The 12,525-nt window shown below is 38.9% G+C and overlaps 1 protein-coding gene across 4 annotated transcripts in view; it reads right to left on the bottom strand.

The window, feature by feature from the left end:
- The window catches only part of TFDP2 (transcription factor Dp-2), a 115,041-nt gene that overhangs the window by 27,877 nt on the left and 74,639 nt on the right, over positions 1 to 12,525 (bottom strand). For all 4 annotated transcript variants that reach the window (XM_036431238.2, XM_036431245.2, XM_036431243.2 and 1 more), the window contains exon 4: positions 5,725 to 5,828. In XM_036431238.2, coding sequence (XP_036287131.1) covers positions 5,725 to 5,828 — 104 coding nt within the window. The remainder of the gene's footprint in view (positions 1 to 5,724; positions 5,829 to 12,525) is intronic.

Below are 12,525 nucleotides of genomic sequence, written 5' to 3'. Positions count from 1 at the left end.
GAAAAGCCTACAGGCACAAAATAATGTTGACTGCTAACCTTACAAGGAGGAAACCTTATTGTTTAAAATGCTCAATCATCTTAAACATAAGCAATACCTCTGATTCATTTATATCCTAAGATCTTATACTGCCATGAGGTCATAATGCAGGTTTCAGCAAGTGAAGAGCAATTTGGAAGGATTAGCTGGCAACTGACAATGTTTTAAAAACCAGAAAAATGAAAGGCTTTCTTTGCAATTACAGAATCTAATTCCAGTCAAGCTTGATTTACTACAACTGGATAACAGTAAATCAGATCTTCACAGTCCAAAATATAGGCAAAAACATTACACAATTTGGATTAGTATACAGATGCAACTTAATCTCTTTCTCTTTTTTTTTCAAGAGCAAGTTCTCATGTCATTAAATATTTTAATAATATATTCTTTAAATATATCAGTAAAACATTCCATCATGTAAATTTATTATTCCCTATTAGATATATGGATATTCAATTATTTACTATTATAAACAATGCTGGGATAAACATTCTTGTACAATGATCTTGGCCTTAATTTCTGTTTGCTAAGGATAGATTTCAGGAAAGAAATTAATGGAACTAAAGATATGGACTTTTCGTCTATTGTGTTTTTTTTTCTTTTTCTTTTCTAATTCTCACCCAAGGATATTTTTCCATTGATTTTTAGAGAGTGGAAGAAGAGAGGGAAAGACAGGAGAAGCACATGGATTGGTTGCCTCCTGCATGAGCCCTGGCCAGGGGAGGAGCCTGTAACTGAATTACATGCCCTTGACTGGAATTGAGCCCAGGACCCTTTGGTCTGCAATCCAACACTTTATCCACTGAGCCAAACTGGCTAGGGTATTTATTGCTTTTTAAAAACATGTTTTTATTGATTTTAGAGAAAGGGGAAGGGATAAGGAGAGAGAGAAACATTGATGTGAGAGAGAAATATCGATTGTTGCCTCCGCATGACTGGGGACTGAACCTGCAACCTGGGCATGTACCCTGACCAGAGACCTTTTGGTGCATGGTCCAATGCTCAACCAAGTCACACGGCCAGGACAGAACATGGTCTTTTAAAAAAAAAGCTCCTTGGGCCCTGGCCAGTGTGACACAGTTGACAGGAGTTTCATCCCATACACTGCAAGGCCACAGGTTCGATTCCCGGTAAGGGCAGACACTCAGGTTGCAGGTTTGCTCCTGGTCAGGGTTCATACAGGAGGCAACTGATTGATGTTTCTCTCTCACATCAATGTTCCTCACTTTCTCCTTATCCCTTCCTCAGTCTTTAAAATCAATAAATAAAAACAAAAGATAATAAACAAGGATAAGATGTCTAGAGAATTCTGATTCTCTACAATAAGCCAATGATGATCAAACAGGGCATTCAGAAATTTGCCTTGTGTGAAAATATAAAATCTAGACAATGTGTTTGGACCTCCTACCCCTCCATGAACCCCATCCCACCTCCACACCTCTAATTCAGGGCAAGATCTTCAAGAACAGAAAAAATGTTTGCAGGGCCTAGCACAGTGCTCACAGGAAAGTACAATAAATACTTAGTGAACTGAGAGGAAAGACCCAGCTTTTAAAATGATGGGGGGAAAAGTAGCTTCTTTATTTACTGATGTGCTAGAAAGGACTATATAAAATCCAATAAGAAAAGTACTCTACAATATAAAAGACAGTTTTCACCAATCACTAGATCACACATTCAAATATCCTCTATCAAACTGACACTGAGTGTGACAGCTTAAGGAGGAAAATTTGAGTATTTGAACAGTCTCTGGTCTACCCTTTCAAGAACAGGGGAGTCCAAAAAGCAATTCTATGTGTTCCAATCTACCCTCAAAACAGACTGCATTACTTGTGCAGTTTTATTACTAAGGAGTTCTTTCTCTGTATTTGTTATTAATAAAACCTACAGGCTCGGTTTTGCTTGATTTAAAGGGCTTTGTAGAAAAAAAAAAAAAGCAAGAAGGAAGAGAAACAAGCATAGGAAAACATGGTTATCATTAATGAGAATGACTTCGGAAATTAACTTCTATGTTCTAGTTTTTTTTTTTCTCCCTCTTTGTCGGATTGTCAGATATTTTCTTCTGATCTGAGAGTAATTAGCAATACTCTGTTCCCTTCTCTTAGCAAAGGGCCTGATACACACAGTAAATCCTTAATAAACAATTCCTGAATGAACAAATTGAAGATGATGGACTTGAACTGGAAAGACAAGTTAGAAGTTCATGTGAGATGCAATGAGTTCTTAAACTAGGACAGTGAGTTTTAAGAAACAAAACCAGCCCTAGCCGGCTTGGCTCCGTGGATAGAGCGTCAGCCTGTGCACTGAAGGGTCCCAGGTTCGATTCCGGCCAAGGGCACATACCTGGGTTGTGGGCTTGATCCCCAGTAGGAGGCATGCAGGAGGCAGCTAATAAATGATTCTCTCTCATCATTGATGTTTCTATCTCTCTTTCCTTCTTCCTTCCTCTCTGAAATCAATAAAGAAATAAAATTTTAAAAAAAACAAAAAACCAAAGGTAAGTCAACAGAACTGATCAACCATTAAACATAGGAAAACTATGTAGGTGATGAGTCAAACACACTTGATAAAACTGAAGCTTGCCGGGACCGGTTTGGCTCAATGAATAGAGCGTCGGCTTGGGGACTGAAGGGTCCCGGGTTCGATTCCGGTCAAGGGCATGTACCTTGGTTGCGGGCATATCCTCGGTGGGGGGTGTGCAAGAGGCAGCTGATCGATGACTCTCTCTCATTGATGTTTCTGACTATCTCTCTCCCTTCCTCTCTGTACAAAATCAATAAAATATATTTAAAAACAAAACAAAACAAGACAAAACAAAACAAAAACACACACAAAAAAAACCTGAAGCTTAATTTTGAAATCCCAAATTAAAATGAAAGATAAGAGGTAACTACTTCTACTATTCAGTTGATCTGATTAGGAAAATGAATATTTAAATATTTAAATTAAGAGACAACCTTAATTTAAATGTAATTGTGGTTTCTTTTTACAATAGATTACAGTTACCCAATGGAAATCATACAGCGATTGAATCTCATTCTAGAGATTTTCCACATTCAATCAATGTGTATCTTATGTACTACTGCCATCTACAGTTAAGAAAGGCCAAGGGAACGTATATTTTGAAGGAGAAAAAAAGCTATATAATTACAAAATGTTAAAAGAATCCCATTTTGTTGTTGTTAATCCTCATAAGAGGATATTTTTCCATTGACTTTTAGAGAGTGGAGGGAGAGGGAGAGACAGAGAGAGAGAAACCTGGACTGGGGATGGAGCCTACAAAGTACGTGCCCTTGAACAGAATCGAACTTGCGAATTGAACCTTCAGTCTGCAGGTTGACACCCTATACACTGAGACAAACCAGCCAAGACAAGGATTCCATTATTTTACAAAATCTTAGTTTTCAATATAAGAATCATGCAGTGTTAATCACATTAAAATAAAGATAATCATAAGAGTAGCTTACATATATAAGCAGAAACCTTTAGGAAAAGGGCAAGTATCCCAAAACAAAACAGTTACTGCTAGTTTCTATAAATACAGAACACAACTTTTTTCTCAGGCCTTTTGAAATTTCTATCTACATTAAGATTTGGCTTCCAAAAAGACATGAAATTTAAATTTGCTGTAATAAGAAATTAAGTTTTATTCACTAATTTCTTACTAAACACTTTTTAATAATCATGAATGAAATATTGAAGGTGAAAGGACAATGTTCACAAGAAGCAAGCAAGAGGAGAAGAAAGAAATGGCTCTAATTGGAGTTCTACATTAATTAGGAAATCATAACAAAAACTCTGATTCCGGTCCAAGTCCCAAGAACTGCAAAAAGAATTAGGGAGACAAATAAAGGCCTTGGGCTGCCATGGCTTAAAGGAGAGCCCTAGATCTCCTCTCCTTCTGACCTTTTTTTGCTGATTCTACAGTAACTGGGTAAGAAGTATGTATACCTGATTACAGTAACCTGATTACTTACCGTCAGAACTGGAGTGTGTAAAGACTTCCATGTACATTGGTAAAAACTAACAATGGAAAGAGAAATTACATGTCTCCAGAAGAGAAACCTGAACTTGAGCCATAGCGCACACTAAAATACTAATAAAAAATAGTATCCCAAAACCAGAGGAGGACTGTAGGGGGAAAACAACATGCCACTGACTTTTGGCAAACACATAAGAGTTCTGGTATGTTTGTTTAATTTTGGTGCTTATATTATCACCTTTCAAAATACAGACTTTAAAGGCAAGTGTCTTATCTCACTTGTACCTACTGTAGTGGCTGGAGAGGCAAATGCTGAGCAAATGTTGGAAAATATCCCCTGAACTGCCTTGAAACGGGAACACTTACCTGAGCTCAAGTCTCTATGAAGTTTGGAGCTAGATCACATTCTTCACATAGTTATAGTAAATTGTGTAAGGTCTTTGGCTTGGATTCTGTAGATAATTAACAGCCCTCAAGCAATCAGGGAAAATGTCATGTCTAGAATGTCTTAAAAACTGTAAGACTTTCTGGAGCCATTAAGTATGTTAAAAGGTATTTTTGTCTAAATGATTTTGTGTTTAACATACCCCATAAGGCTGTATACTGTGGGCAAATCTTATCTTTGTTGCTCTATAGAGAATATGTACAGTAAGCACTGACAATGAAGAGTTGTTAAAATGTTTATGCACTTTTGTTAATGGTGCGTGAAGCCATTTAAATTAGGCATGAGTTTTAAAAAAATATGTTTTTATTGATTTTAGAGAGAGGGAGAGGGAGAAAGAGAGAAACATCAATTGGCTGTCCCCTGTATGTCCCTGTGCTGGGAACTGAGCCCCCAACCTGGGCTTGTGCCCTGATCAGGAATCAAACTGGTGAACTTTTGGTGCCCGAGAAAACACCAAACCAACTGAGCCACACTGGCCAGGGCAAATTTGGTATGGTTTTTAGAGTAGTTGTATGAGTCTTTGTTTATAAATAAGGCTTTTTAAAAGAGCTATCTAGCCTAACCGGTTTGGCTCAGTGGACTGGAGGGTCCCAAGTTCAATTCCGGTCAAGGGCATGTACCTTGGCTGCGGGCACATCCCCAGTGGAGGGTGTGCAGGAAGCAGCTGATGGATGTTTCTAACTCTCTATCCCTCTCCCTTCCTGTCTGTAAAAATCAATAAAAAATATATATTCTTTAAAAAGTGCTATGTACTTCAAGCTCTAATACAATTAATGAACTACTTACAGAGAAAGTTAAATATTTTTCATCCATTATTTCTGTTAAAAATTTAAATGAATTGGCATGTCGTTTTCCCCCAAATGTCCTTTAATAAAAGATTTCAAATTAATAGCTCCAGACAGAGATTAAGTAATGGGTCATGTTGAATTTATATGAGTACATAGGTTAGGGTGGTAAAAATTATTTTATAAGAAATAACCTGAAGAGAACATAAAACATAACAGATGTTAAGTCAATTTAACCAAACAATGAGAAGAAAAGCCTCACATAAAGAGCAAACCTAATTATACACCCAGAACCCAGAGTCAAACCTGTAAAATTAAACACTGAAGAGTGCCTTTCTTTTTCTCAAGATTTAATCAGTTACATTCAGATAAAAATAATCTTTAAAAAATTACTGAGATGAGAAATTAACTAGAATATGTGACCATCCATATTTAATCAATTTTTAAATTCTAAGATTTGATGGTTTTCTTACCATTTGGGGTCCAACATTCACATTTATTGGTCCTAGGGTTTTTGGTAAAATCTTTGTTGGTGAGTTGGTGCTGGAAACTGGAAAAGCAACCAATGAAATGTTACCTGAAATAATATCAAAACACTGGGTTAATGTTCTGCAATATCAAGGCCACTTTCTAACCCCATGGTCCTAATCCCAGTTTTGACTAAGTACTTCATAATTTAAATTATAAACAAGAAGGCTTACTGAAAAGCCATATCAACAATTGCTTTGTTGTAGTGAATACATTAGTTCTGCTGAATAGGAAATCTGTAAAATTAACAATTCACTCTGGCAATTAACTACTGGATGTTTAGTTGGTTTTATGGAGGAAAAAATATTTAGAGAATATATAATACAAAGCATCCTTTATCTAATAAGAGCAATATGCAAATTAACAATCACTCCACTACACCCCCAGCCACGCCCCACCCCCCAGCCAACCAGGAGCAATTATGCAAATTAACCCAACCAAGATGGCTGCAGCCATGGAGATAACAGGAGGGAGGCTTGGGTTTCCCTGGTGACAGGAGATGCCAAGCTTTCTGTGCACTCTGGCCAGCCCAGGCCTCTGCTTAAGGCTACAAAGTTTCAATTATAGAAGATAAAACCTAACAAAAATGATGGCAGCCAAGGAGTTGGAGAGAACAGGCTAGAGATGCCCCTGGCAATGGAGAAAGCCAAGTTTTCCACCTGCCCAGGTGGGCCTAGGCCTCCACTCCAGGCTACAAAGTTTTAATTATAGAAGATAAATATATCCCAGATACCAGGGACTCCACTTGGGTCACCAGGGGGCATGGCCGGCCTGCAAACCATCCCAGGCCCCTTGCCCAGGCTGCCCTATGCCCCAAGGGAATCCCCACCCTGATCTGGGACACCCTTCAGGGCAAACCAGCTGGCACCCACCCATGCACCCGCACCAGGCCTCTATCCTATCTAATAAAAGAGTAATATGCAGATTGACCATCATTCCAACACACAAGAAGGGCAGTTGGGAGCAATCAAGCCTGCAGGGAAGGGCAGTTAGGGGTGACCAGATTGGCAGAGGAGAGAGTTGGGGGGCAAACAGGTTGGCAGGAGCAGTTGGACATCCATTAGGGTAGTCAGACATCCCTCAAGGGTCCCAGATTGGAGAGGGTGCAGGCTAGACTGAGGGAAATCACCCCCCCCCCCGCCATGCACAAATTTCATGCACCGGGCCTCTAGTTCTATATAATAAAAGACTAATATGCAAATTGACCAAACATCAGAATGATTGGCTGCTATGATGCACACTGACCACCAGGGGGCAGATACCCAACGCAGGTCAGTGCGCTTCCACAGGGGAAGTACTGCTCAGCCAGAAGCTGGGCTCATGGCTACCGTGTTTCCCCAAAAAATAAGACCTAGCACATGGAAAGATAAGACATCCCCTGAAAATAAGACCTAGTGCAACTTTGGGAGAAAAAATTAATATAAAACACTGTCTTATTTTCAGGGGAACACGGTAGCAAGCGAAGCAGTGGTAGCAGGAGCCAGTCCCACCTCAGAGGCAGCACTAAGACTGTCCAACTGACAGCTTAGCAGGCTTAAGCCATCAGTCAGACATCCCCTGAGGGCTCCCGGACTGCGAGAGCATGCAGGATGGGCTGAGGGACCCCCACCAAGTGCAGGAATTTCCTGCACCGGGCCTCTAGTAGTTTATATCAGAATTGAGAAATTCAGTTGGATCTTTATTAGACATTTAAAAAAAAAAATAGAAAACATATTAGAATTTTTAAAAAAAATATTTTATTGATTTTTTACAGAGAGGAAGGGAGAGGGATAGAGATTTAGAAACACTGATGAGAAACACCCATCAGCTGCCTCTTGCACACCCCCTACTGGGGATGTGCCTGCAACCAGGTACATGCCTTGACTGGAATCAAACCCGGGACCTTTCAGTCCGAAGGCCAATGCTCTATCCACTGAGCCAAACTGGTTTCGGCATTTACTAAAAGTTAACATATTTTCAAAATATCCTGTTGTTTTTTGATTTTTCATTACAATAGAGAAAAAAATATGATGCTACATAGGTTATGAATGTTAGAAATTGTGGGATTTTCAAGTGATTTCAACATTTTAAATTTTAAATTATGATATCAAAGCATTAGCCCCTGCCCAAGCCAGTAAGTATGTATGTGAAGGAGAGCCAATCCTGAAACTCTGAGGGAAAATAAACATTTAAGAGCAGGGCTACAAAGACAATTTTTTCCTCATTAGCCCCTTCCTCAGCTCGCTAAACTCGTTCATACTCCTTAATCCCCTTCTTTCACCTCCTGTCTCATGTCCCCTACAGAAAAGGGTAACAGACCATCAGACTGACAGCCCTTCCTCCTCAACCTGTGACCTATCTGCACCCTCACATACTTTTACTTATGTCTCTCTGAGTGGAAATTCTCATATAAATTACTTCCTTCATGTCTGCTCTACACTTCCAGTCTTCTTAAGCATCTTAGTCATCAATTAGGTACTCTCTTCCCCCTGAGGCTCCTCCTCTTCAGTTTCCCTCTCTGCCCATTTGTTGGGTATCATTTTCCCTCGATATCCACATTTTAAAATCACATTATCTTTCTCATGCTCACTAAATAAAGCCTCAGACCCAAATCTGCTTCTCTTTCACATTCTCAGTCTTGGTATACAACTGAGCATGGATCAACATCCACCCAGAGACCCATTCCAGAAATAACCAACCACTTCCTCAATCAGCTGGCCACCCATATCAGACTTATCATTCTACCCTGGATCCTTTAATAGGTGAGCACTTCTTTAATTGGGAACTTTATCAAATCTGATTTTGAATGTAATTGCCATAGTTTACAACTCTGGCTGTGCAGTGGAACTGTCTGGGAAGCAATGCCTGGGTCCTACCCCCAGGGCTGCTGATGTCACTGATATAGAGGCAACGTGGCCACCATACCCTTTAAAGTTCTCCAGGTGGTTCCCAGGGCAGCCAGGGCTGAGCACCACTGCTCTCACCCAGAGCCTACTTCAAGCAGCTCCCTTCCCCCTCCACACATCTACAACAAACCAGTCTATCAACTGGTGAAACTGGTCTGGACACCCCCCTTCAACTTCAGACCTTCAAAGACCCCAGGACGCTTCATAAATGCCTCTCAGATTCCTCAACATGGCACAAAGCTCCCAAGTCTCCAAACAGAAGTCTCCCTTCCCAGTTTTATCTTAGCAACTCACCCCAAGCACCCCTCACTCCAATCATGAAATACTCTGCAGTCCCCAAAAGGCCCAGCTTAATTCCCCCCGCTTTGGTGTACACCATTCCTTCAGTTGGGAAGTCTGTCTGATGGGACAACCTCTTAACACTTCAAAATGGGATTTCACACCATTTCCTGAGTTACTACTGTGTGCCAGCATCCACTCTAGAGGCTTCCCATATATACATCACTGCATTAATGCTTAGGACAACTGTGTGAAATACATTGCTACTGATTTCTTTTTTTCCCTTGACTTCCTTTTAAACATGAAGACTATGATGAGACAGTGTGAGGTTAAATGATTTGTACAAGGTCTCATGGCTGGTGAAGCCCCATCTCTCCAGCCTGTGCTCACCTCCTGCTTAAATGTTGACCCAGCCTCTGTGGTCTAGGGCCTGGATCCCCTTCTTCCAGCTTTTCATAGAGCCTATTATCATTTCCCTAGAATTTTACTACAAATGGGCCATATCTCTCAGCTTCGTACCCTAGCATCGGGTTCAGTCCCTGGTACAAAATCACTGTATGAGTCTATAAAAACTGATTAGCATAGACTAGAGCTACTACCTTTTCTAATCTGGATGCCATACTTCCTGTAATGTAACCTACATTGTATCTTTTCTTACTTTTTAACTAAGCGTGAAGTAAATTTAAATACCCAGTCCTGCCCCACTGGCATGGCTTATATGTTGAGCATCAGCCTATGAATCAGAAAGTCACGGTCCGGCCGAAAACGGTTTGGCTCAGTGGATAGAGCATTGGCCTTCGGACTGAAGGGTCACGGGTTCGATTCCGGTCAAGGGCATGTACCTTGGTTGCGGGCACATCCCCAGTGTGGGGTGTGCAAGAGGCAGCTGATAGATGATTCTCATGATGTTTCTAACTCTCTATCCCTCTCTGTAAAAAAATCAATAAAATATATTTTAAAAGAAAAGAAAAAGAAAAAAGGAAAGAAAAGAAAGTCACGGTCCAAATTCTTGATCAGGACACATGCCCAAGTTGTGGGCTTGATCCTCAGTGGGGGACATACAGGAGGTAGATGATCAATGACTCTCTCATCATTGATGTTTCTCACTCTCACTTTCCCTTCCTCTCTGAAATCAATAAAAAATATTTTTAAAAATAACATCATATTAAGTGCTAAAGATTAAGGTTATTATAAAAACTTTCTATTTTAAGTATGGTTATTCAATTGTTTAAGAATCTGCCCAACAGGAGAATAATCTATGATTCTAGGGGAGGAAGAACTATGTAACTGATACATACATGCCATAACTCAGCCCCAGGCAAAAGAACACACCACAGATCCATGTGAAGAAGAACAGCCTGGAAAAGTTAGGCTCTCAGATGGATTTTTTAAATAAATAAATAAATAAATAAATAAATAAATAAATAAATAATTGATTTTAGAGAGGAAAGAAGAGGGGGAAGGGAGAAGAGAGAAGGAAAGAGAGAGAGAGAGAGAGAGAGAGGGGGGGGGGAGGGAGGGAGAGAAGGTGGGAGGGAGAGAGGGAGAGAGAGAGAAAGAACACCAATGAGAGAGAATCACTGAGGATGGAGCCCACAACCCAGGCATGGGCCCTGATTGGAAATGAACCTGGGACTCTTTAGTCTGCAGATCGGTGCTCTATCCACTGAGCCAAATCAGCTAGGGCTCAGATAGATTTTTAAAATGATCTTAATGCTGCTAAATGTTTAAGATGAGGTCATCTCTGATACACTACTATCCTGTTTCACCAAAAATAAGACAGTGTCTTATATTAATTTTTGTTCCCAAAGATGCGCTAGATCTTATTTTCAGGGGATGTCTTATTTTTCCATGCGCTAGGTCTTATTTTCGGAGGATGTCTTATTTTCGGGGAAACATGGTAGGAGCAAAAGCAAAAAACTTGCAAAAAAACCGTAAAGCAACAAAATAAGATAATTAAGGTTAGGAACCACTTGATCCCAATTTTAACCCTAACACAAAAAACAACAACGAAGAATATAAAACATTAGTCAAAAACAAAAAGAGAATATCATGTTAATTTAGAGGAAACTTAACAAACGTGATTCTAAAGTAGAAGAGTAAAGGCAGAGAACAGCCAAGAATATTGAAAAAAAGGAATAATGAGGAAGAAGAGAATTTTAGCCTTCCAGATCTTAAAATTATTACTTCGCTAAAGTGACTGAAAGAATGTGACACTTACTAAGAAGCAGACAAATAGATGCACAAAATAGAAATTAAAGTCCAGAAAGTACTTCATCTCTATATGAAAATTCTATATATGGTAAAGGTAGCATTTCAAACCAATGAGGAAAGAAAAGAATACCTTAAAAACACTGTTGAAACAAAAAAAAAAACACCTGTCCATCTAACTAAACAAAATCTTATAATTCAATTTCTCATCTTGCACAAAAATAAATTCCAGGAAGATAAAATATTTAAGTATGAAAATTAAAACCGTAAAAAAAAAAAAAAAGGAAAAAGAAAATTAAAGCCATAGAACTATTAGAAGAAATGAAACTACATATGAAACTATATATTTTTAAAAATAATTTAGGGATAAGGAAGGCCCTTCCAAGCAGGTTATGGAACTCAGAAATCTTTATTGGATTGGTTGGCCACTACAGTGCGTGTCATAGCCACCAGTCACTCTGTCATTCCAGTCGCTTGGCTTTTATATATATCGATAATTTACATGTAGTAGAATTACATTTGTTAAACACATACACCACCACATCTAAGTCATATTAAAATTTTGTGAAAAGAGACTGACAGATTTGACTATCTAAAACTAAGGATTTTCTAAGTAACAACAAACCAAATATACCTAAAAGAGATCTCAAAGTTGGTAAACAAATCTACAACACATAGGTCATTGGATTACTATCCTCAAGAATTTTTATTTAACTTCCCACTTATACATCAATAACAATAAGACAATACCCTAACATAAAAATAAGCTGAATACATGAATAGGAAGGTCAATGATCATATACAAAAAATGCTTGACTTTAATAATAAAAAATTAAAACTTAAAAAAAGAGAAAAATTTTCATCTACCAGATTGATGAAGATTAAGTGGGTAGATAATGCCCTGAGTTAGCAGAAATGTGCCTGGACAGGGAATCAAACAATGACAGCCTGGTTCATTGGTCAACACTCGACCACTGAACCACACAAGCCAGGCTGCATTATTTTTTTTATTGGTAAAAATAAAATCTGTTTTAGAAGCAATTAAAGGGCTCCACTGGGATTTCAATAGTTGTAATATTTAATATTCAAAAATAAAAGCCACGCACATATTTATACAATTTACTTTCACTGAATAAACTAGGTCAAAATAATAAATAGGTCAAAAGGACTACATAGGTTACAAACATTAGGTCCCCTGAAATACCTGTCAGGTTAAGATAAGTATAACTAAAACCAAGTCTAAACATTTTTGCAAAATGGCTTGGCGATAATTCCCAGCTTCTTGGCACCAGGGACCCAATACTGTCCAGAAGCCAATTCCTGGCACTTGATGCACTTATTAAAAACAAAAACTTAAAAAGACCTGCCTGG

Source organism: Pipistrellus kuhlii, unplaced genomic scaffold (assembly GCF_014108245.1).
Source record: "Pipistrellus kuhlii isolate mPipKuh1 unplaced genomic scaffold, mPipKuh1.p scaffold_m20_p_11, whole genome shotgun sequence".
Lineage (NCBI taxonomy): Eukaryota > Metazoa > Chordata > Mammalia > Chiroptera > Vespertilionidae > Pipistrellus > Pipistrellus kuhlii.
This window is presented reverse-complemented; position numbering and strand designations above follow the sequence as displayed.